Source organism: Lepus europaeus, chromosome 2 (assembly GCF_033115175.1).
Source record: "Lepus europaeus isolate LE1 chromosome 2, mLepTim1.pri, whole genome shotgun sequence".
NCBI lineage: Eukaryota > Metazoa > Chordata > Mammalia > Lagomorpha > Leporidae > Lepus > Lepus europaeus.
Window position 1 is genome coordinate 16,812,512 of NC_084828.1, and position 26,177 is coordinate 16,838,688.

The following is a 26,177-nucleotide window of genomic DNA, read 5'->3' on the forward strand; positions in this document are numbered from 1 at the left end:
TAATGTATTCTCTTGTTATATGACATTCACTAAGTTTCCAGATCAGCATAAATGTAATCCACAGCTAATATCCTGGATGTTAATGATGTTAATACTTTTAGGCTATGCAGGAATTTGGAACCATGTGTACAGAGAGGGACACAGAAATAGTAAAAGGAGTGCTTCCGTATTGGCCAAGAATTTTCTGCAAAATTTCACTTGTGAGTATTAAGACTTTACTAGTTAATTTCCTTTATATGTTCTTCAGTTGAAGTCACTAGAACTGTTGGGTTTAAATGGTTTATTTTTGGCTAGGGTTATGAAATGTTGTCAGCATTATTATTACGGATTGGATTTTTGGCTTATAAAGAGTGTTAGGAGAGCCTTTTTTTCACAAATTAGTTCATTACTAGAGAATCATCCAGATGCTTTCCAGTCGTAATAAGTTCTGACAATTATTTTATTCCTTTGGATGTTTATTTTCTCTAGGAGAATAAGAATGAGTTGAATATATCTTTTTTTTTTTTTTTGACAGGCAGAGTGGATAGAGAGAGAGAGACAGAGAGAAAGGTCTTCCTTTTTGCCGTTGGTTCACCCTCCAATGGCCACTGCGGCTGGCGCATCTCTCTGATCCAAAGCCAGGAGCCAGGTGCTTCTCCTGGTCTCCCATGGGGTGCAGGGCCCAAGCACTTGGGCCATCCTCCACTGCCTTCCCGGGCCATAGCAGAGAGCTGGCCTGGAAGGGGGCAACCGGGATAGAATCCGGTGCCCCAACCGGGACTAGAACCCGGTGTGCCGGCACCGCAAGGGGGAGGATTAGCCTGTTAAGCCACAGCGCTGGCCAAATCTATCATTAAAATAATCTTAGCTCATTAGGAAAGGGAGAAAAGAAAAAAATTATTTTTTTTTTTTTTTTTTTTTTTTTTTTTTTGACAGGCAGAGTGGACAGTGAGAGAGAGAGACAGAGAGAAAGGTCTTCCTTTTGCCGTTGGTTCACCCTCCAATGGCCGCCGCGGTAGCGCGCTGCGGCCGGCGCACCGCACTGTTCCAATGGCAGGAGCCAGGTGCTTATCCTGGTCTCCCCTGGGGTGCAGGACCCAAACACTTGGGCCATCCTCCACTGCACTCCCTGGCCACAGCAGAGAGCTGGCCTGGAAGAGGGGCAACCGGGACAGGATCGGTGCCCCGACCGGGACTAGAACCCGGTGTGCCGGCGCCGCAAGGCGGAGGATTAGCCTAGTGAGCCACGGCGCCGGCCGAAAAAAATTATTTCTAATAAAAAAATCTCAAATTCTTGATGCTTCAAACTTAGATTAATTTAGTACATAACTGAATTCTTGATAATGTGTCATTTATTGAATGCCTATATATGCTTGAATTTGTTTTTATGGGTTATAGTTTTTTTAAACCACATTTATATTTTTAATAGGATCATGACCGCCGGGTTCGAGAAGCCACGCAACAAGCTTTTGAAAAACTTATCCTTAAAGTAAAGAAACACTTGGCTCCCTATTTAAAAAGTTTAATGGGCTATTGGCTAATGGCTCAGTGTGATACATATCCACCAGCTGCGTTTGCTGCAAAAGATGCATTTGAAGCTGCTTTCCCGCCAACCAAGCAACCTGAAGCCATAGCATTTTGTAAAGATGAAATTACAAATGTAAGTTTCTATGTCTTTTTTGCTTAAGTATTTAAAGAATATAAAGCATAATACAGTGACAATCCTTCTGCTGCCATTGTAGAAGAATGAGTAAATATTTTCAACAGAAGATTGCCTTTTTTACATAGTGTTTGACAAAATTGACCATTTTAAACAGAATGTGTACTTTGATTGAATCTTTTTCTTGAATTTAAAGTGTTCATTTTTTTTTTTAAAGATTTATTTATTTATTTGAAAGGCAAAGTTACAGAGAGGCAGAGGCAGAGGCAGAGAGAGAGGTCTTCCCTCCGCTGGTTCACTCCCCAGATGGCTACAAAGGCTGGAGCTGTGCTAATGCGGAGCCAGGAGCTTCTTCTGAGTCTTCCACAAGGGTGCAGGGCCCCAGGGAATTGGGTCATCTTCTACTGCTTTCCCAGGCCATAGCAGAGAGCTGGATTGGAAGTGGAGCAGCTGGGACTCAAACTTTCACCCATATGGGATGCTAGCACTGCAGGTGGCAGCTTTACCTGCTACGCCACAGCCCTGGCCCCTGGATTTTAACTTTTTCAAGTTGAAGACCAATTTATTAGAAGTTAGGCAAATGAAGAACAAAGTGTTTGCATTATAGCCAATATGTCATACTGTCTATAAGACATTTTCCACGAATATACCATTGGGCACCATTCCCATGGGTGTATGATCTTGGGGGATGTTCTGTGCCTTCATTTCCTCACATATAAAATGATAATTAACTTGTATTCCATTAAGTGGCTGTGAGGATATTTTACTGTGTGTAGTGTGGTTAAAGTGAGTTCTTGGGGCAGGCCTTTGGTACATTGGTTAAGATGCTGCTTGGGTTACCTGCTTCTTATACTGGAGTGTCTGGTTCAAGTTCTAGCTCTTCCATTTCTTTCTTTCTTCTTCTTCTTCTTCTTTTTTTTTTTTTTTTTTTAATTTATTTTGTTTATTTGGAAGACACAGTGACGGGGCGGGGAGTGAGGGGAAGGGAACACAGAGAAACAGGAAGAGGTTTTCCATCCATTGGTTCACTCCCTAAATAGCTACAACGACCAGGCTTGGGCCAGGCTGAAACTAGGAGCCTGGCACTCCATCCAGGTCTCCCATTAGGTGGCAGGGGCTGAAGCACTTAGGCCATCTGCTGCTGTACATTGGGAACTGTGTTGGACATGTAACAGCTGGGACTCGAACTGCCATTCTGACATGTGATACTACCCACATGATGTAACCCACTGTCATAGAGCAGAGTACAGTGTAGTCCTTCTTTGTGGGCAGTGCTGCTCTCAAAAAGAGAGACGAGGGAAGCAGTGTAATTTCTCTCAGATTTACTGTAGTTTTTTTTCCCTACTTTACTGCTCTGTGCAAGAGAAGGAGGAATAAGTAGCCAAAAGTATGTGGAGAAAAATTTCTCATGATAGAAACTGGCGAGTGGAGAAGTACCCTTTCCTTCTTACCCCAAAAGCAGGCAGCTTGATAGGAAAAGTAACACAGGTAAAATTTGAATCTATATAATTTTACTGTTCGCTAAGATGAGGTTTATGGAGACTATTAGACACACACACACACACACACACTCTAAAGTATTTCCATCTGTTGGTTCAATCCTTTAATACCAGCAACAATTGTGACTGGGCCAGGCTAAAACTGAGAGTTAGGAACTCATTCCAGTGGTTCCATGCAGGTGGCAGGTACCCAACTACTTGAGCCATCACCTGCTGTTTCCCAGGCTGTGCTTTAGCAGAAAGGTGGAATTGGGAACAGAGTCAGTGCTAGAGAGCAGGTACTCCGATAGGGAATGTAGGTATTATAACTGCTAGGCTAAACACCTGCCCCTTGGGGATCCTGTATATATTATGTTACATGTTTTATATATACATAAAATTGGATTTTACTTAACTGTGTCCTGTCCATTCACCATTGACAGTTCAGTGACAGCTCAAGGCTCTGGTATTTTTTTTCTTGTGTAGGTGCTGCAAGATCATCTTCTAAAGGAAACACCTGATACACTCAGTGACCCACAGTAAGTTGTATTGTTTCTGTAACACATGTTAAAGATTTGCTTCACTTACAGGTAATCAGATGATAATTTCACTGTGACTTTTTTTTTTAAGAAGTGTTTCTAAATACGGAGATGAAAATACTTAATTTAATGCTGTGTGCCTGGTGCTGCATTGAGTGCTTTTACTTGCAGATTGTCCTGCTGTTCAGCTAGGATTATCAAGAATCTATTAGAATGATTCTACTAGAGTTGTTTTCGATGTTTCCTACATTTACCTTTAAAGTTTGGTTCAAAGTAGTTGAGAAACTACATGCAATTCCACTGAAAAAATAGGAGAATATTTTACTTTCATGCTTATGTTTTAATCAGACTTGTAAGAATCCATAAGGTGAAGTAGACACCAGGCATATTTGTTCTATAGGATTGCCTTAGTACATGCTACTGAGAGTAATATACTGGCTAACTTTTTTTTAAGCCACAGCTTTTCATCTACTTTCACCTTGCATTAGAAGTAAAATAAGTAGTTAAAATTCTGTGTTTGTATCTTGTGAGGAATTAGCACAGAGCAAATAGGAAAATTAAATAAAGCAACTATATTAGATACTTAATGATAACACATGTAATATAGAAGTGCCATGTATATAGTTTGGCTTTTCTCAATCTTTGTCTATCTTCATTTCTTTTCACATCAAGGACTGTTCCAGAGGAAGAAAGAGAAGCTAAATTCTATCGGGTTGTAACTTGTTCCTTATTGGCATTGAAGAAATTACTTTGCCTCTTACCTGATAATGAACTTGATTCTTTGGAGGAGAAATTTAAGTCTCTTCTATCACAGAATAAATTTTGGAAGTATGGAAAACACAGTGTGCCTCAGGTACCTTGATCTTTTTTTTTCCTCATAATAATTTAATTGCCAGTTTATTCCTCTAGTTAAGAGATTCAGAGACAATTTGAAATTTACATTCCTTTCTCATATTTCTGTTATTAAGAGTTTGTTTTTTCACTGCCTTCCAAAAAAGTGATTGACAAGTTCTTTTATTGTGTCTTTTTTAGTTTTCTATGTAACACAGTAGTATACACACACAGAGTTGTATTCCTATTTTGGAAAACAGAAGATGCAGGTAGGCAAAAAGGAAATAAAATACCGATCACACAGAGATTGACTCTTAACCTTTGGTATATAGTAATCCAGACTTTTTGCCATGTGTTATAAATAAATATATGTATTTGGTGTATACACACACATAATATATCACACACACACACAAATCTGCAATGTGGTATTTTCACTTTACAATATACAAGTGAATGAGACTCCTTATTAAATGAATGGGGTTGGGTCCAAAGGTGAGATGTTGAGAAGAATCATTGAAGGATCAGAATAAAATGTTAGCAAATATCTAGCAAGAAAATGCAGACAGAAAGCAGGCAGTGGCAATGTTAATAACAGAAAATAACTGAATTTTGGGGAAAATGCATTAAATGGTATAAGGAAGGTCCTGAGAGTACCTGTGGTTAGAGGGCAGAGCCCTGAATTTCTTTCTCAGACTCCTTCTCTCTTCCAAACACCTTTCCATCTCATCTCCCTCCTTGTCATTTCTTTATTCTTAAAATGCATGTAATCTATGTCTTCCTTAAATTCTTTGAAAGACTGAAGAAGCAGCCTCTGTCTGAAATTCCCTTCCGTCTGCTGGTGTTCAGATTCTCCATGGGGTGTTCTCCCGACCTCTTTGTACACTGCACTTGGGCTTTCCTTCATTTTCTTTACAGGGTTTTTGCGTGATGTTCTTTCCTGCGTTACTGTGCTGACGTGAGGTAGTTTCCTGCTCTTTTTCTTGCCTTGAGAACACAGACTGTGGGACCTCTTCCTACCCTTGGCCACAAGCAGGCAGGTCTGCAAGGCAGTGAGTCAAGTATCTTAATCTTTTTAAAGATATTTCTCTGGTTCCCTCCCCCCCCCAATTTTTTTAGTTAATATTTATATTTTTGTGTATTTTTTTATGTTCAAAACTCTGTAAGCACATCTTTGTGATGGATCAATCTGGATTGAATTATCTTTCCTATTGGAATGTTAGGCTATTTTCACTTTTTTATTTAGTTTGGGCCTTGGATTTAGAGCTGAATTATCATTCTCCTCTGTTCCTGGCATCTTGAAATTGTTGGTATGTTCAAGGCTCTTTTCATTTTTTTAAATTTTTAACATTAAAAAAAATTTTTTTAAGATTTATTTATTTGAAACAGTTACAGAAAGAGGTAGAGCCAAAGAGGGAGAGAGATCTTCTATCCACTGGTTCACTCCACAAATGACTGCAATGGCCAGAGCTGAGCTGACCCAAAGCCAAGAGCCAGGAGCTTCTTCCGGGTCTCCCACGAAGGCGCAGTGGCCCAAGGACTTGGGCCATCTTCTACTGCTTTCCCAGGCCATAGCAGAACTGGATTGGAAGTAGAGCAGCCGGGACTTGAACTGGTGCTCATATGGGATGCCGGCACTGCAAGCTGGTGCTTTAACCCACTGCGCCATAGTGCCAACCACTCATTTTTTTTTTTTTAAGATTTATTTATTTATTTGAAAATCAGAGTTGTGGAGAGAGAGAGGGAGAGACAGAGAGAGATCTTCCATTCACTGGTTCATTCCCCAGATGGCCGCAAAGGCCAGGGCTGGGCCAGATGGAAACCAGGAACTTCTTCGAGATCTCTCCCTGAGGGGAGCAGGGTCCCAAGCACCTGGGTCATCTTCCACTGCTTTTCCCAATCCATTAGTAGGGAGCTGGATCGGATGTGGAGCAGCGAGGACAGGAACTGGCATTCATATGGAATGCTGGTATTTCAGGTGGTGGCTTTATCCATTATGCCACAGCACCGGCCCCCAAACTCTTTTCACTTATTTATTCATGTATTTGTTTTTCATTGGATCCCTATCTCCTTCTGCATTTTCCATCTCCAACAACTCACCATTATAATGTTTTTGACACATGTCCTATTGTTTGCATAATTGATTCTCATTATTCGTTGTTTATTTTTTAATATTTATTTTATTTATTTGAAAGAGTTAAGAGAGTCAGAGAGATAAAGAGATCTTCCATCTGCTGGTTTACTCCCCAAATGGTTTCAGTGGCTGGGGCTGGGCCAGGCCAAAGCCAGGAGCCCGGAGTTTCATCCCAGTCTCCTATGTGGGTGCAGGGGCCCAAAGACTTGTGCCATCTTCTGCTGCTTTCTCAGGTACATTAGCAGGGAGCTGGATTTGAAGTGGAGCAGCCGAGACTTGAATCGGCATTCCTGTGGGATGCTGGCACTGTGGGTTGTGGCTTCATCTGCGTGCCACAACGCTGGCACCTGTAATTATGTTCCATAAAGTCATTTATTAGAGTATTGCTTCTAGGAGAAATAGAGGAAATACTGTGAACCTCTAGTCACAGCATTTTAGTCAACTGATCAATACATAACCTTGTTTTAGATTTCTGTTTGAAGACCTTTAAAATACTTGTATATTGACCTGTTAATAGTGAACGCATGACTTACAGCACTAGAACTTGAGCCTGCATGTAACTTATCTAACACAAAGTAAGGCACTGAACAGGAAGTGGAGTAGCTGGGATTCAAACTGGCCCACACGTGGGTTGCCAGTGTTGCAGGCAGTGGCTTTACCTGCTTCGTCGGCCCCTGGCACTCTGAGTTTTGATTTCAGGGTTATAGATTTTGGGAAGTAGGTGAATTTGCAGAAATGGAATCTGCAATAATGGGGATTGACTTGTGATTTTGAAAGCGAAACTTTTCTGTGTGCGTGATTTTAACTTATAGAATATTGTGTTCAAACCCAGATGTCGGTTTCCTAAGCAGCACCAAATGCCTGCCCCTGATTCTCTTTGTTGCTAAACTGCCTTTCTTAATCTACTCAGTCCACTATAGCAAAATACTATAAACTAGGTAGTTTATAAATGATAGCAATTTATGTCTCACAGTTCTTGAGTCTGGGAAGTCCAACATCAGGGCACCAGGAAATTCAATTTCTCATAAAGACTTGCTTTCTCTATTCAAAGATGACACCTTGTTTCTGAATTGTCACATGAGAGCAGAGGCAGAAACGCTAACTTGCATCTTCAAGTTTCTTAATAAGGGCACTAATGCCATTCATGAGGGTGGAGTCCCCAAGAGTTAGTAACCTCCCCAAGGCTCCACCTCTTAGGACTGTCACACTGGCAGGTTAAGTTTCTTTTTTCTGCCTTTTTTTTTTAAGATTTATTTATTTGAAAATCAGAGTTACACAGAGAAGGAAAGGCAGAGAGAGAGAGAGAGAGAGAGAGAAAGAAAGAGAGCTCTTTCATCCACTAGTTCACTCTCCAGTTGGCCACAACAGCCAGAGCTGTTGCGATCCAAAGCCAGGAGCTTCTGAGTCTCCCACGAGGTCACAGGGGTCCAAGGACTTGGGCCATTTTTTACTACTTTCCCAGGCCATAGCAGAGAGCTGGATTAGAAGTGCAGGAGCTGGGACTTGAATCGGCGCCCATATGGGATGCCAGTACTGCGGCTTTACCCCCTACTCCACAACGCTGGCCCCACGAGTAAGTTTCAGTATCTGTTTTGGAGAGAAACATTTAGACTATAGAACTATTCTTAAACTATGAATTGAGTTTTATATTTAAATTAATTTAGGAATCATGCTTATTTTTTTAAGATCTGCAAAACTGTTTCCAGAATCCCTTTCAGTGCAGATTTCTTTAATATTACTTTTGAAATACAATAACTATTGTAGATACAGAGTTTGTGACTGATAAATCTAAAATATTAAAGTCATTCAGATCCCTGCTATTTTTTGTTTCTGTTAACCATGGCTCACGGTGTCTTGGTTTATATGTATTTGACTTCTTTAGAGGCTCCAGAAGAAGGCTCTGCCACTAAAGAGGATTTGTATTTTTTCTGCCAATGAAAGAGAAAATCAAATGAATTCTTCTTCTTCTTTTTTTTTTTTTTTTGTACTTTTTTAAAATAAGGATAAGGGAGGAAATGTACAGTTTGGCACATGTTCCCATGGACTTACCCCTAAGGGTAAAGCTAAAAACTTGCCTTAGGACTCCAAATCCCATTAAGCTGGGTGGTACTAATGCCATAAAGTTAAAGTGGTCATTTTAAGTGCGATCAGATGGATAGGAATAAGTGTTAAAGAGATCACATAAGACCGGCACCAAGGCTCAATAGGCTAATCCTCCACCTGCGGCAGCGGCACCCCAGGTTCTAGTCCTCGTCAGGGCGCCAGATTCTGTCCCGGTTATTCCTCTTCCAGTCTGGCTCTCTGCTGTGGCCCGGGAGTGCAGTGGAGGATGGCCCAAGTGCGTGGGCCCTTCACCAGCATGGGAGACCAGGAGAAGCACCTGGCTCCTGGCTTTGGATCAGCGCGGTGCGCCGGCTGCAGCGGCCATTGTGGGGTGAACCAACGGAAAAAAAAAGAAGACCTTTCTCTCTGTATCTCTCACTGTCCACTCTGCCTGTCAAAAAAAAAAAAAAAAAAAAAAAAGGGATCACATAAATAAGACCAAGTGTCTGCTAATAACAATAGATAGAATTAAAAAGGAGAGAATGATCCAACATGGGAAGTAGGCCACACAGCAGACTCATAGAATGACAAATGCCCTAAATAGCACTCTGATCTCAGAATCAACTCTTAAGGCATTTGGATCTGGTTAAAAGGCCCATGAGAGCATTTCAGGCATGGAAAGCCAAGACACTGTGGCAAAAAGTGACCTATGTGAAGGATCTCTGTGAGTGAGAGCCCTGTGCAAAGAAGGGGCCATCAAAGAAGGAGATACTTTTCTCTGAAGTGAGGAGAGAACTTCCACTTCGCTTATAGCCCTGTCTAAATTCTGTTGGATTTTGTGGTCTCAAAAGGCTTCCATAGCCTTGGTAGCTCATGACAAGAGCCTCGGGTGATCACTGATATCATAAATAAGAGTGTCAGTTGTTAAATTAACAACAGGAGTCCTGTGCACTTACTCCTCATGTAAGACCTCTTTCCTTAATGAGTTGTACTATGAGAATTAACTGTAAAACTTGTCTTCAAACAGTACTTTATATTTTGTGTGTCTGTGTGGGTGCAAACTGTTGAAATATTTACTTAGTATAGAGTTGGTCTTTTTTATATATAAAGATAATTAAAAATGATCTTCATGGAGAATGGGATTGGAGAGGGAGTATGAGGTGGGATGGGAGTTGGGGTGGGAGGTTGGATATGAGGGGAAGAACTGCTATATTCCTAAAGCTGTAACTATGTATTTATTAAATAAAAGCTTTCTTAAAAAAATAAAAATTTATTTTATTTGAAAGTCAGAGTTACAGGGTGGGAGAGGCAGACACAAAGAGAGAACCGTCTTCCATCCTCTCTAAAAGGCTGCAATGGCCAGCGCTGGACCAGGCCAAAGCCAGGAGCTGAGAGCTTCATGTAGGTCTCTAACGTGTGTGCAGGAGCCCAAAGACTTGGTCCATCTTCTGAGGCTTTCCCAGGCACTTTAGCAGGGAGTTGGATTGGAATTGGAGTAGTGAGGACTCGAACCTTGAACCAGAACCCATATGGAATGCTGGCATTGCAGGTGGCAGCTTTACCCACTACACCACAGCGCTGGCTCCCAAATTAATTTTTTCTATCTTTTCATTTGTTTTGGTGATTGCTGTTATCTTTTTAAAAGATTTATTTATTTATTTGAAAGTTACAGAGGCAGAGACAGTGATGGAGAGAGAGTGCTTCGATTTGCTGTTTGACTCCCCAGATGTCTGCATCAGCCAGGGATAGGCTGGGCTGAAGCAAGGAGCCAGAAGCTTCTTTTGGGTCTTCAGTGTGAGTGGCAGGGGCCCAAGTACTTGGGCCATGTTGCTAGGCCATTAGCAGGGAGCTGGATCAGAAGTGGAGCAGCTGAGACTTGAACCAGCACCCACATGGAATGCTGGCATCACAGGCAGTGACTTTACCTGCTATGCCACAGTACTGGCCACTGCTATTTTTTTAAGCATTTAATACTCTAAAGAAGATTTTGAAAAGTATTTTAAGTCCATTTCATTTTATTAGTGGGAGGATTAATATGAATAATCTGTCTGTAAAACATCTTGTCAAACTTTACTAGATTTTAATTTAGCTTTCTTTTCTTTCAGATCCGCTCAGCTTATTTTGAGTTAGTTTCTGCTTTGTGCCAGCACATTCCACAGTTAATGAAAGAGGAAGCATCCAAAGTGAGCCCATCAGTTCTACTAAGCATTGATGACAGTGATCCCATTGTCTGTCCAGCACTCTGGGAAGCAGTACTCTATACAGTTACAACTGTTGAGGTATGTAAGAGAGGCACAGATAGGGCATTGGAGAATACTTGTCTTTCGAGGTGTGCTTTAGAACCCTTAGATATCATACAAGAGAGAAATTATCAGATTATAGTATCTAAAGCTTACTGGAAAACTGCCTTCTTAGAAATAAGATACTTAAAAAAAAAAGAGATGCTACTTAATTCAAACTTATTGTAAATCTCAAACTACATATAAAATGATGTAGAGTTTTCATTTTGCATTTCATTGAGCCAGTATTAACTGTTCTTTGAAGTTTATGTGACACAATACAAAAATATAATATAGCTAACCCTTTTATAAAGCAGCTTTTTTACAGAAATCCTTTTTTAAAATATTTATTTTATTTATTTGATAGATATAGAGAGAGATAGAGACAGAAAGAGAGAGGTCTTTCATCTGCTGGTTCACTCCCCAAAATGGTTGCAACAGCCAGAGCTGAGTGGATCTGAAGCCAGGAGCCAGGAGATTTTTCTCAGTCTCCCATGTGGGTGCAGGAGCCCAAGGTTTGGGCCATCCTCTGCTGCTTTCCTAGGCTCATTAACAGGGAGTTGGATCGGAAGTGGAGCAGCTGGGATTCAAACTGGCACCCATGCCACAGGCTGAGACTTTAACCTGTTGCGCCACAGCATCGGCCCCCCACCCCCACCCCCCTTTTTTTTTTTTTTTTTTAAGATTTGTTTGAAGGGCTGAGTTAGAGAGAGAGATGTCTTCCTTACCCTGGCTCACTCCACCAATACCCTCAATTGTCCAGGCTGGGCCAGGCCAAAGTCTGGCCTGGAACTCCACCTTAGTATCCCATGTGGGTGGCAGAACCCTAGGTGCTTGGACCATCTTCTGCTGTTTTCTCAGGGGCATTAGGGGCCAGCTGGATCAGAATTGGAGCAGCTGGGACTTGAACTGCTGCTCATATGGGATGCAAGCAACCTAGATGGTGACTTAACTTGCTGTGGCACGACACTAGCTCCAATCAAGTGTTTCTGATTAACACTGTCCTGTGGGTGTGTGTAATACATCATTGTTATATATAATGGGATTATAATGGCAGAGTTAGTTTTTAATAGTGGTGAGGGATTTAACCCTGTATATAAAATGCTTGCTTTTTTGAGACTCTGAATTGTTTCTTAATTGGGAAAAGTATGTTTAAAATACCTAATTATTGTTAAATGTTTGCTTTGGTTAGGACTGTTGGCTTCATGTTAATGCAAAAAAAAGTGTGTTTCCCAAGCTATCAACTATGATTCGTGAAGGTGGTCGGGGTTTAGCCACTGTCATATATCCTTATCTTCTGCCATTTATCAGCAAACTTCCTCAGTCCATTACAGATCCAAAAGTGGATTTCTTCAGAAATTTCCTCACTTCTCTTATTGCAGGGTAAGGAATTAAAATTCTTTATTTTTAAAGCAAAAGAGATTTGTTGTTTTTATACTCATTTTCTTGTTAATTTTTTAAAGATAATTTTACTGTTCATAAAATAAAGTTTTCAGAGAATTATGTTTCGAATGCTTTTCTTGGGTACTTTGTTTTTTTAAAAGATTTATTTATTTATTTGAAAGAGTTACAGAGAAAGAGAGGGAGGGAGAGTCAGAGAGAGAGAGAGATCTTCTATCTGCTGGTTCACTCCCCAAATTGCCACAAAGGCCAGAGCTGGGCTGATCTAAGACAGGAGCCAGGAGCTTCTTCTGGGTCTTCCATGTGGGTACAGGAGCCCAAGTACTTGGACTTCCATTTCTTTCCCAGGCACATTAGCAGGGAGCTGGGCTGGAAGTGGAGCAGCCAGTGAGCCAGTGCTCACATGGAATGTTGGAACTATAGGTGGTGGCGTAACCCGCTATACCACAGTGCCAGTCCCTGTATACTTTGAGGACTTTAATAGTGCAAAGAAAATCTGATAAATATGGTAAGGTAGCTCCTAGATGAAAATAGTCTGTTTTTAAAATGTTGATAAATTAAAATGCCTAAGTGCAAAAATTGATCCAGTGAAGTTTAAAGTTTCCTTATAAAGCAAAAGGCAAAAGCTAGGAGCTGGGAATTCAATCTAAGTCTCCCACATGGATGGCAGGGACTCAACTACTTGAAGCCAATACTCTGTCTCCCAGAGTCTCATTGGGTGAAACTAGAGTCAGGTGCGAGAAGTGGATATTAAAATCAGGCACTCTGTAAGGGATGTGAGCATCTCAACACGCAGCTTAACTGCTAGGCCAAATTCCCGACTCCCCCTAGTGTTTTTTTTAACTATTTTCTATTTGATTAAGTTTTCTCTTCGAAATTGGCAGTTAGGGCCAGCGCTGCAGCTCAATAGACTAATCCTCCGCCTGCGGCTCTGGCACCCCAGGTTCTAGTCCCAGTCAGGGCGCCGGATTCTGTCTCGGTTGCTCCTCTTCCAGGCCAGCTCTCTGCTGTGGCCCGGGAAGGCAGTGGAGGATGGCCCAAGTCCTTGGGCCCTGCACCCGCATGGGAGACCAGGAGAAGCACCTGGCTCCTGGCTTCGGATCAGCGCAGTGCACCGGCCGCAGAGGCCACTGAGGGGTGAACCAACGGCAAAGGAAGACCTTTCTCTCTGTCTCTCTCTCTCTCACTGTCCACTCTGCCTGTCAAAAAAAAAAAAAAAAAATTGGCAGTTAGATTGTCATGAACATAAAATAAATCTTTTAGCTTTTCCTGATATATTTTGAAAGTACTTTTTTTTCATATTTCACATTCATAGTCTCATTGGGCTGTATGTATTTTGGTTGTTTGTTCTTAGGTTTTAAGATTTTTATTTTTCAAAAATGTATTTATTTATTTGAAAGAGAAGTATTTGAAAGAGAGAGCTAGAAACACAGAGAGAAAGATCTTCCATCTATAGGTTCACTCCCTAAATGGCCACAATGGTCATGGGCTGTTTCCAGGAGCCAGGACCTGCAGCCTGGTCTCCCACTTGGGTGGCTGGGGCCCAAGCACTCTTACTCTCCTCTGCTGCTTACCCAGGCTCATTGGCAGGGAGCTGTATTGGAAATTTAACTGCTGGTTCTCCAACTGGTGCTCATTTGGGATGTTTGGTTAACCTGCTATGCCATAATGCCAGCTCCAAGATTTTTATTTAAAAAAGTTCCTGTTTGGGTTTATACCTTTGTTCTGCCTTTGTTTTGCTTTTATTTATTTATTTTTTAAATATTTGAAAGGCAGAGTGACATAAAGGGTGAGACAGAGAGAGAGAGAGAGAGAGAGAGAGATCGATTGATCTTCCATCCCACGGTTCACTCCTGCCATAATGCTAGCTCCAAGATTTTTATTTAAAAAACTTCCTGTTTGGGATCATGCATTTGCTGTGCCTTTGTTTTGCTTTTCTTCTTCTTCTTCTTCTTTTTTTTTAATATTTATTTTATATATTTGAAAGGCAGAGTGACAGAGAGGGTGAGACAGAGAAAGAGAGATCTTCCATCCCTTAGTTCACTCCCCAGATGGCTGCAATGGCTGTGGCAGGGCTAGGCTGAAGCCAAGAGTCTGGAACTCCATCTGGGTCTTCCCTGGGGTTGGCAGGTGCCCAAATACTTGGGATATCTCCTGCTGCCTTTCCAGGCTGCTGATTGGAACTGGAACAGCTGGGACTCGAATCTGCGCTCTGATATGGGATGCCAGCATCACAGGCAATGGCTTAACCTGCTGCAGTGCAATGCCAGCCCCCTCCAATATCTTTATTTTGAAAATTCTGAGTTCTTATTTTCTTCTTCATGAGAGAATAATATACAGTTTTTTACTATTTCCTAGGCTGTCAACAGAGAGAATCAAAACCAGCATTTCAGAGTGCTCCGCAGTAATATCTGCTTTTTTTGAATGTTTACGTTTTATAATGCAGCAAAACTTAGGTGAGGAAGAGATTGAACAGATGCTCGTAAACGATCAGGTATTTATCATGTGAAAAATCACCAGTGCCTTTGTACACTGACTATAAAGATAAAATTTGTTGTGATTATTGCCATTTTCAATGGTTAGCCTTCCTTGTAAAGATTTCATTTGTATAATTTTTGAGTTGAATATGTGTTTTGGTAAACATTTCATATTGTCATTGCTACGGTAATGTTCATAATGCCTGAGCACTAGTCAGTCTTTGGTTTTAAAAACCTTGGTTTAGAGAGATGCAATGCATAGCAGAATTTGGGAGGTGCTGTTTGTGATCTCTTTCATTGTTTAAATGATGCAATAATAATCTCTATTGAAATATTTATTCTTTTGTTAACAGCTGGGCTGGGTTTTAGAACCAATGATGAGAGCAAGCAATAAGCCATATGGTTCCTACGGTGTAAATTTAATAAGAGAATAGAAGCCTAGAACCTAGTTGATGTCTCAGATAGTTAACTTCTTTTATCTTTATAATTTAAGAGAGAGTTATGAGTTTTGTGGGCCCTGAGTTTATAGTCTCATGTCTTAGATTTGTCAATAATTAAATAAAATTTGCAAAAACTTGAGTAAACTCAGTAGAAGTAAAAGACCTTGATTTTTAAAAAGGTTATTTATTTGAAATGCAGAGTAACAGAAAGAGAGAAAAGGTGGGGGAAAGATACAGAAAGGCAGAAAGAGAGAGAGAAAGAGGTCTTCCATTCACTGGCTCACACCCCTAAACACCAATAACAGCCAGAACCAGGCCAGAAAGAAGCCAGGAACTTGGAACTCCGTCCAGATCTCCTACATGGGTGACAGGGGCCTGAGTACTTTGGGCATCATGTGCTGCCTTCTCAGGCACATTAATGGGAAGCTGGATTTAAAATGGAGTAGCCAGGACCAAGAATCTCAATCATTAACATCATAGTCAGGTGAAATGTGGTGAAATCATTAAGCTCTGTGGTATGATATGAAAATGATCTGCAAGTTAACTTTTTTCCAAGTTCTGTGGTAGGATTCATGTTTTTCAGTTAATAAATATAAAACTATATAGTTTTTTTTTTTTTTCCAGAATACCTTGTTTAACTTCCATTTCTCTTGATAACTTTTTTTTTTTTCAACATTCTTTTTCAGTTGATCCCTTTTATTGATACGGTTCTCAGAGACCCACTATTGCAAAATGGGCAACTATTTGACTGTTTAGCAGAAACATTAAGTTCCTGGGAAGCCAAAGCAGACATGGAAAAAGATGACCAAACAGCTCAGGACTTGGAAAACGTCCTGCTAAATTTCTGGGGAAAATTGTCAGAGATCTGTGTGGAGAAAATCAACGAGCCAGAAGCTGATGTTAAATCAGTTTTGGGTGTATCTAACTTACTGCAGGTCCTTCAGAAGCCAAAGAGCTCAATCAAGTCAAATAAAAAAAAAAATGGTAAAGTTAGATTTTCTGATGAGACACCTGAACCTGAAAGTAATAAAGAGAATGAAAAATGTGTATCATCAGAAGGAGAGAACAGTGAAGGCACTGAATTAGTGGCTGAGCCTTCTCTCACTCATAATTCTTCAGACCTTTTGTCTCCTCTAAGGAAAAAACCTTTGGAAAATTTAGTCTGTAAACTTGCAGAAATGAGTATTAATTATGTCAACGAACAAAAGTCAGAGCAGCATCTAAGGTTTCTTTCTACTCTGCTTGACTCCTTCTCTTCAAGCCAAGTGTTTAGTGTGCTTCTTGGTGATGAAAACCAGAGTATTGTCAAAGCCAAACCTGTTGAAATAACCAAACTTGCACAAAAAAATCCTGCTGTGAAGTTTTTATATGGGAAACTAATAGGTTGGCTAAATGAAGATCAGAAAAAGGATGCTGGTTTCCTGGTGGACATTTTGTACAGTGCCCTCCGTTGCTGTGATAGTGATATGGAAAGAAAAGATGTCTTGGACAATCTGACTGAGGTATTAATGGCGTATATCCTTCCCCAACCCACTATTATTTATTTATTCCAAAGGCAGAGAGAGAGAGAGAGAGCAAGCGAGCAAGCAACAGACAAAAAGGCAGAGATCTTCCCTTTGCTGGTTCAGTCCCCAAATACACTACAACAGCCAACACTGGGCCAAGCTGAAGCCAGGAGCTGAGAACTCAATCTGGGTGTCCCATGTGGGTGGCAAGTCTCTAAGCACGTGAGACATCACTGCTGCCTTGTAGGGTGTACATTAGTAGGAGACTAGAATTAGGAGTGAAGCTGGAACTTGAACCCATGTACTCCAGTGTGGAATGGGGCATTCCAAGTTGTGTTTTAACTGCTATTCTAGATGCTCATACATCACTGCTGTGTATCTTCCTTTTTCTTTTAACTTTTATTTATCTATTTGAAGGCAGAGTACAGGGTATGGAGGGTAGATCTTCTATTTGCTGATTCATTCCCTAAATGGCCACAATGGCTAGGGCTGAGCCAGGCCAAAGCCAGGAGCATATAACTCCATATGGGTCCTCCACGTGGGTGGCAGGGCCCCAAGCACTTGGGCTGTCTTCCATCTCATTCCCAGGCACATTAGCAGGGAGCAGGATTGGAAGTGGAGCATTCATATGGGATGTTGGCATCTCAGACAGTGACTTAACCTCCTAGGCCAAGATGCTGGTCCCTGTCTTTCTAAATGATTTTAATAAAAGATGTACAAAATGAACCTGCATGTGAATTATTTTGAAATTTTTTGACTGAATGTCACTTTAAAGATCAGCAATATATTCTTGATTGTGATTTGAGACTGCTTGGTAGATGTTGAGCAATACTAAGGTGATAAAGTTGGAATAAAAGGGTGAATTCTTTCAGTCATACATTTTAAATTTGGACTAGCTAAAAAGGTTGTATTGGTTAGAATTTATTTTTAAGTTTTGTTGCTTATTCTAGCAGATTGTTTCTAATTCTGTTTCTTCTTTTAGGAGCACCTGCAGTGGAATTCTCTTCTTCAGGTTATTGAAAAGGTATCTTGAGGATTTTTTAATTTTTCTTTAATTTTACTTATAAATATAGAAAAGTTAAAATTCAAGGTCTTATTTACACACTGAATATGGTCAGGTGGTCAGGTATTTATGTTAGAGAACTTCTTTGCTATTGTAACTTCCCATAATTTAGGAAGATAGCTGGTCTTTATCTTCCATATGTTTATTTTTCTGGATACGTATATCAGGGAAGAATGTACAAGTTCTGGAAAATCCAGTGTGTCATCCCTGCCAGGTGATACGGAGAGTTCTGTGTGTTTTATTTTCTTTTAGTTAAGGCCACAGGTTTCCGGTCTTACCCTAAAGAGTTTTACTTCTGTAGAAATACTTTGGCTATAACACATCAGGAAATTAAATTTTTCATATGCAGGAATACTATACAGGAAGATTAAAACTTCAGCTTTATGTGACTTGCCTCTTGACTAAATAAGAAAATTAGTGATAAAAATCGAAAGAATACAATATATACATAATTTAGAAAAAATTTAAATGGCCTAAGTTTTCTTTCCCAACAAAGATTTAAATGTATAACTAACACTTTTCCACTATAGGTATATTATTAATTACTTTAGCTGTTTTTACTTTTTTTATTTGAGTGTTAGAGAGTTAGACAGGATTCTTTTTTTTAAGATTTTAAAAATTTATTTGAAAGGTGGAGTTACAAAGCGACAGAGGCAGAAAGTCTTCAGTCTGCTAGTTCACTGCTCAAATGGCTGCAACAGTCAGGGCTGTGCCAGACCAAAGCCAGGAAGCAGGAGCTTCATCTGAGTCTGCCATGTGGGTACAGGGGCAAGAGTACTTGGGCCATCCTCCTCTGCTTTTCCAGGCCATTAGCAGGGAGTCTGGATTAGAAGTGGAGCAACTGGGACTCAAACCAGTGTCCATATGGGATGGCGGTGCACAGGTGACAGTTTAACCTGCTATGCCACAATGTGGCCCTTAGAAACAGGTTAAAACAGAGAACTACTATTTACTGGTTCACTCCTACAGATGCCTACCCAGGCCAGAGCCAGGAACTCAGTCTAAGTCCCTCATGTTGGGGGCAGGGGTTTGAGCCATCACTTGCTGCCTCCCAGGGACTAAGTTGTCAAGAAGCTGAAATCAGAAGCTGGGACTGGGAATTAAATCCAGATGCACTGATATGGGATGAAGATGTCTTAACCCATATCTTAATTCCTAAGTCAGCCACCTACCCCGTTTTTTTAAAAAGCATCTTTTAATTGTTTTTCTGTTTTATAGGGATGTCTCTTTTGAGCTTGCAAATTTCATTTATTCTATTTTTAAGATTATAATAAAAAGTATATAACAAAACTTAACCATATTAACCATTTCTTTTTTTTCCCTCACCCCGCCCCCCATATTAACCATTTTTAAGTATGCAGTTTAACTGTGATAACTATATTCATTCACATTGTTACGTAACCAATCCTTGGGACTTAACATCTTGCAAAACTGGAACTGTGCTCGTTAAACAATAAGTCCCCATTTCCCACTAATTTATTTTTATAAAATATAGAATGTTAATTTATTATTCAATAAGAAATATAATTTAGACTCCCTATTTGTGTTCCTTTATCTAGTGCCTCTTCTCCCTGTGGGCAGGCTACATGGAAAGCCAGATTATCTGGGGCCGACATTGAGGCCCAGTGGGTAAAGCTGCCACCTGCCAGGCTGGAATCCCATATGGGCTCCAGTTTGTGTCCTGGTTGTTCCTACTTCCCATCCAGCTTCCTGCTAATGGCCTAGGAAAAGCAGTAGAAGATGGCCCAAGTGTTTTGGCCGCTGTGTCTACATGAGAGACTTGGGTGAAGCATCTTGTTTTTGGATTCTGCCTGGCTTAGTCCTGGCCTTTCTGTCCATCTGGGGAGTGAACCGGATGGAAAAATCTCTCTCTGTCTCTCCCTCTCTGTAACTCTGACCTTCAAAGTAGTTAAATAAAAATTTTTTTTTTTTTTTTAAAGAAAAGCCATATTATCAGAAAGCAGCTTCATAAGCCCAGAATCAGAGCAGAGGGAATTAATGATTTGTAAGAGTAGCCTGATGAATTAATTTCTAGTTTAGAAATGTACCTGCCAGGTAGTTCAGGTGATTATATCAATATAGAAAAATATCTTCTTGGATGTTGTATGGAAGTTCCTAGCCAGTGTTTGCCTCCTGTACTGCTGTGACTTAGTGGTTCCCTTACACCCCATCTCCTTGCAGCTGCAGATTCTTTCATCAGATATGTTACTACATTCAGATTCATGGCTTGTTAACTTGAGAGGAAATTTTAAGTTTATTTTCTATATCAGGATTCAGTAAATTATTGGTAAACTACATTAGGATAGCCAGTATTAAAGCCACCTAAACTTTAGTTTTTTCTTGTTTTATTGAACCTAGTGCTTTATGAACACAATCCTAAAGTCAACTTTGTTAAGAACAAATAAAAAAAAAAAAAACTTAAATTTTGGGACTTGAAAAGGATCTTAATGATTCTTTAAGTTAATTTGTTTTTAGTTTTTAAATTAGCATATAGGTCCCAGTTAAGAAATTTCTCTAAAATCATAAGGCTAGTTTATTGGTAAAGCTTGGACTAAATACAAGCTCTGGTTACCTATAATTTTTTAAATAAAAAGATAAGCAGTTTTTCAGGCATTACCCAATCCACACTTGGATTTTTTTTTTCCAGATTGCTTTGAAATGAACCAAGTTGCAAATTCCTTTCTTCTCAGCCCTTACAGCAAAGAAGCTCTGGGAATATGGATCAGCATGCTTTTTAGGGGTGGATTTACAAGTTTTTTTCTTGCTTCCCCATCCCATGAAAATAAACAACTTGCTTGCTGTCAGATACCTGGCCTCAGTAAATGTATTTCATAGAATTTGGGGGTTAAGTCCCACTTTTCATGTTGAATTTTTACATAATTAATGAACAGAAATCTCTATAGAGTGTTATTTAATCTATCACTAAAGTTCATCCATCCATTATTCAGTGCACATACTTGAAGTATTGATAGCAGGTATCAAAGAAGTTTAAGACATTCTCTACCCTCAAGAAACTTAAAGTCTCATTGGAAAGACAAGATATACACAGATGAACCATTTACATATTAATACAGTCCAGTAAGTGCTATAGAAATGCAGAGAGAAGCTGTGATCATTGTGGACTGGAGTGGATGGGGTAGACTTTTATAAACAGGTGGGATTTGTGCTGATTTTTGAAAAATGGAGTAAAGAGGGGGAATGTTTATGGTTGGGAAGAAAGCATTAGCGCAGCCAGGAAGTGAGTATAAGCAGGTTTATGGGGGAGCAGGGAAGAGAGCAGCCTTCCTAGAACTTCAAGAAATGGGGGAAGGGGGTAGGATTGGGGCCACGGTAAGGAAGGCAGGTAATAAAGTGCTGATCATGGGTCTAATCTTTCCTTTAATTTTATGGTTTTAGGCATGTTCTAGTTCCGATAAACATGCTTTGGTAACTCTTTGGCTAAAAGGTGATATCCTTGGAGAGAAATTGGTAACCTTGGCAGATGGTCTTTGTAATAAAAAGGACTTGGAATCCACTTCAGAATCTTACTTCTCAGAAAAATGGACTCTTCTAAGCTTGGTCTTGTCTCAACATGTTAAAAATGGTAGGGAAAAAATATGGCTTTTGTTTTCTAATGAGGGGATAATCATTTTTTACCTTTTAAGGGGATTCCATGCTGTTTGTTTGCATATTCAGTGAGAATAACAAGACTTTCTTATTCAAATATCTTGATTTTGTAAACATCCTAAATAATTGTTAATCTTTGGAGTGTGACTTGGAAGATAACTTAATTTTTAGCTTCATATTCTAAAAGATTTTTAATGTAACAAAGGGGCTCACTGTAATTTTGTAGACTATTGCTATTTTTTACATAATTTAAAATAATTTTTTTACCTGTGGGCATTTATGTGTAACAGGACAGATTGATTTGTTGATACAGTTTTCTTTAGGCTGATACATAAACACCTTTTTATTAAACACATGGAAAGACTCACGTGGTTATTGACTCAAAGTACTTAAAACATTATTTAAAATACATTATTAATATTTTTTATTTTTTGTCTGAAATTTTCTTCTTTAGATTACTTGATTGGAGAAGTGTATGTTGAAAAAATTATTGTTAAACTTCATGAAACTTTATCCAAAACAAAGAAATTGTCAGAAGCTGAAAATAGTGATTCGTCGGTGTCTTTTATCTGTGATGTGGCCTATAACTATTTCAGCTCAGCGAAAGGATGCTTGCTGATGCCATCTTCAGAAGATTTATTATTAACACTGTTTCAGTTATGTGCTCAGAGCAAAGAAAAAACACATATACCAGGTAATAGCCTACTGCTCAAATGTTTTATTGGAAATTTCCAGTTCTGACTTTCATAGTGTGTAAGTGCCCAAGCTTTATTAATTGAATCACAGTGTGTTTGAAAGTTTAGAGCATTTTGAGTAAATGGCACCAGTCTTAAATACTTTCAGCTTTGGCAACCAACGTAAAGATGTTTGTAGACTTTATGTCTAAAGGAAATAATTTTGTAAGCGACCATAATAGATGAGTTAGAATCTTGGCCTACCTCCCCAACCACTGTTCATTAGCTTTGATAAATTGCTTAATTTCTTGATGGCTCCGCTTCCTCATTCATAAATGAGGAATAATAATGTTCCATATCTATTTTAGTAAAAAAAATTCATTCTTAGTATTTATCACAATGAAATTGAGATTATCTTTGTGAGGACTATGTTCTTGTTTTATTGTTACTTCAGACTTAGAAGTATTCCTGAAACGAACACTAAAAAATACAAAATGCTTTTTTATTTTTTAAGATTTATTTATTTATTTGAGAGGCAGAATTAGAGAGAGAGGGAGAGACAGGTGTTCCAGTTCACTCCTCAAATGGCTGCAGTGGTTGGAGCTGGGCCTACCCAAAGCAAGGAGTGAGAAGCTTCTTCAGATCTCCCATGTGGGTGCAGGGGCCCAAGCACCTGGGCCATCTTCTACTGCTTTCCCAGGTCATCAGCAGGGAGCTGGATGGGAAATGGAACAGCTGGAATTCGAACTGGCCCAAATGGGATGGCAGCTTTGCAGGCGGATGCTTAATCTACTATGCCATAGTGCTGGCCCCATAAAATACTGTTAATAGATGGCCTTCCTTCTTCAACCTTCTAAGTTACCTATTTGGAAGAAGTATGATATTTATTTATTTTTAAAGATTTATTTACTTTATATGAAAGGCAGAGTTACAGAGAGAGACAGGTCTTGCAACTGCTGGTTTACTCTCCAAATGGCTGTAACAATCAGAGTTGGGCTGATCCAAAAGTCAGGAGCCTGGAGCTTCTTCCATGTCTCCCATGCAGGTGTAGGGACCTAAGTACTTGGGCCATCCTCTACTGCTTTCCCAGTCCATAAAAGAGAGCTGGATCAGAAGTGGAGCAGTTGGGACTTGAATCGGCGCCCATTTGGGATGCTAGCCCTGCAGGTGGCGGCTTTACCCGCTATGCCACAGCACTGGCCCTGATATTTATTTTTATATCTCCAAAGGAACAACTTTTTTATAGAGATGTTTACAGCAGAAGAAATAAAAGTTTACCATTTAACATTTATGTGACTGAAGGTCACTTGTATTATGGGTGTTATGACACTTTTGGTAATAAAAGTTTATTTTACATTTTCTTTTTAAAATGGTTTCTTGAATCAAATCTATAATGAATTATTTCAGATATTTTGTAACAAAGTTAATTCAGTGAGTAAAAATTTCTGTTGATATCTTGAATTTAGATTTTCTTATTAGTAAACTGAAAAATACTTGGCTCTCTGGCGTAAATTTATTGGTCCATCATATTGGCAGTACATATAAGCAGAGTACCTTCCTACGTCTGTCTGCTCTGTGGCTGAAGAATCAAGTTCAGTCTTCATCTTTGGATATCACAAGGTAACCTTTTTTGTGCTCAGTTGTACAGTGTCTCTTATACTTGATTACTGTCCATAAACAAGATCTCTTGATTACTGTGTATACCTTAGAAAAATTATTTGTTAATAGAAGAAATCTATAGGACTTTAAGAGAAGATAGAAATTTTTCCAAATATGTATTAATGATCACTCAGGTAAACTGACAGTTAGTTGAGGAATAATTTGTTATAATGCATCTGCAAGACTCAATTTGGAGTCAGTGATGTGATACTGGTACTGTCCTGTGTAGTAGGGTACTGTGGCATGTTAGCCATAACCTCTCATACTATTTGTTCTTGGTTGTTGGGACACGTAGTCTCTGTTTCAAACTGTTGGAAATATATTGCAGATATAAATACAAATACAAATCCAAGTAATACAAGAGAAAATAGAGAATGTATACAGAAGCTGTTGGGGTTGGGTCAAAGAATTATGCTCTTTTCAGGGAATAAGATAGCTATAGTTTAGAAATACCTGCTTTGAAATAGGTCAGGTCCCCTTCGTTCTGAGATAGAAGCAGTACTTCATTTCAAACCATAAATGTTGGATTAAGCCCCCAGCTGGACTCTGTGTGTGTGTGTGTGTGTGTGTCCATGTCCCAGGGGATCACTTTTATTTTTATGTCTTTTTTGTTCAGAAAGTTATTATCTGTTATAAGATATTTCATATGTGCCAGGGTTCTCAAACTGGTCATAGCATAACTACAACAGTTAAGTTCTTTGCATTATTTTCAGTCTTCAAGTCCTCTTGTCTGCTGTTGAAGATTTGCTAATTACATTTCTAGAGAGTGAAGATACTTGTCTTCTGGGAGATTATATTACAAGTGTAATGCCAGCCAGCAATGAATGGGAAAAGATGAGACAATCTCTTCCTATTCAGGTATGTTTGAGGTTAGTGAGTGAGTATCTCATTCTGATTTTATACAATCTGGAGTATCTCTCTTTGCCTTTATGTCTTGTAGCCCTCACAGATTGTATGCTTACTGTTTGTAAGATGTTTGACTGTGGACATAGCCATGGTACAAAAATGAAGAAGGCTTAAGGGGTCCTTAGGGAGTTCTACTTATTTATTTTCCCTAAGGAGGTTGGTTTTTTTTTTTTTTTTTTTTTAAGATTTGTTTATGTGAGAGGCAGAGAGAGAGAGAAAGAGAATTTTCCATCTTCTGGTTTACTCCTTAAATGGCTGCAACAGCCAGAGCTGGGACAATCCAAAGCCAGGAGCTAAGAGCCAGGAGCCAGGAACCTCTTCTGGGTCTCCGATGCGGGTTCAGTGGCCCAAGCACTTAGGCCATATTTCACTGCTTTCCCAGGCCATAAGCAGAGAGCTGGATCGGAAGAGGAGCAGCTGGGACTTGAACCGGCACCCATATGGGATGGTGGCACTTTGAGCACTGGACCCTCCTTAGGGAGGGGTCCCTTAGGGATAATTCCCTATATTAGAAAAACTTATAAGTATTATAATAACTTCATTTTTGTCCCCTGTCTGAATTTTGTTTCTAGTAAATAATGTAGAGTAATGCTTTTATATGTTATTTAATGTATTCTTTTTACAGTGGTTACACAGACCTCTTTTAGAGGGAAGACTGAGTTTGAATTATGAGTGTTTCAAGACAGATTTTAAGGAACAAGATACAAAGACACTTCCCAGCCATTTGTGTACTTCAGCATTATTGAGCAAAATGATCTTAGTTGCATTGAAAAAGAAAATAGGCCTTGAAAATAATGAGCTTGAGGAAATAAGTAAGTATACATGAACATTCATATGTAATAATTTTCCTTATACTGTACTTTAAGTGTTTAAAAATCTTCAGTTTCCTATTGATTATTTTAGTGATGGGAAACATGAGGTGGATTAAGTGAGAACAGTTTAATTGCAAATCAGATGGGAACATACTGCAATTACTTCATAATATTGTTATCTATAGAGGGTAATTTTATATGAAATCAGTTACTCAAGTTGTTATGATATCAAGTATAAGCACCTACCCTAAAGAAAATGGGAAGTGAAGCTTTGGTGTTTTATCAAGGATTCTGGATTTTGCTTGATTTTTGAACCTCATACCTTTATATTCAGCAGGCTGTAATGTTTACCTGGCAATTAGAGGTTCAAATATTGCATCCCAGAAGGACTTATAACTTCAGCACATTTCTTCATTTTGGGACATGGCTTAGAATTGTAGATAGTGGTCTAACTTAAGTTCTGTAACAGTTTTGTTTGCTGTAACAGTTACTAGTAGAGAACAATGAATGCTCTGGGAAAAAGCTAAAACACTGAAATATCTTTCTAGGTGAGCCAGCTGCTTATTTAGTTAATGCTAAGAAAATAAGCCTATAGTTTATATTGCTCAGAGTAAATGTGTCAAAACATAAAACTGGAAATTAAAGAGTTTTTGTAATAATTTACTTTTTTTGTGTTGCTAATCAGAAATTG

The 26,177-nt window shown here is 39.4% G+C and overlaps 1 protein-coding gene and 1 pseudogene across 2 annotated transcripts in view; one reads left to right on the forward strand and one right to left on the reverse strand.

Moving 5' to 3' along the window:
* LTN1 (listerin E3 ubiquitin protein ligase 1) overlaps window positions 1-26,177 on the forward strand; it is a 68,937-nt gene that overhangs the window by 10,646 nt on the left and 32,114 nt on the right. For both annotated transcript variants that reach the window (XM_062206323.1, XM_062206331.1), the window contains exons 3-16: window positions 102-200; window positions 1,409-1,639; window positions 3,604-3,656; window positions 4,329-4,509; window positions 10,770-10,943; window positions 12,136-12,326; window positions 14,703-14,838; window positions 15,948-16,763; window positions 17,749-17,790; window positions 21,226-21,412; window positions 21,890-22,129; window positions 23,576-23,729; window positions 24,482-24,626; window positions 25,300-25,486. In XM_062206323.1, coding sequence (XP_062062307.1) covers window positions 102-200; window positions 1,409-1,639; window positions 3,604-3,656; window positions 4,329-4,509; window positions 10,770-10,943; window positions 12,136-12,326; window positions 14,703-14,838; window positions 15,948-16,763; window positions 17,749-17,790; window positions 21,226-21,412; window positions 21,890-22,129; window positions 23,576-23,729; window positions 24,482-24,626; window positions 25,300-25,486 — 2,836 coding nt within the window. The remainder of the gene's footprint in view (window positions 1-101; window positions 201-1,408; window positions 1,640-3,603; window positions 3,657-4,328; window positions 4,510-10,769; window positions 10,944-12,135; window positions 12,327-14,702; window positions 14,839-15,947; window positions 16,764-17,748; window positions 17,791-21,225; window positions 21,413-21,889; window positions 22,130-23,575; window positions 23,730-24,481; window positions 24,627-25,299; window positions 25,487-26,177) is intronic.
* On the reverse strand, window positions 5,114-7,767 carry LOC133777071 (transcription elongation factor A protein-like 7; annotated as a pseudogene).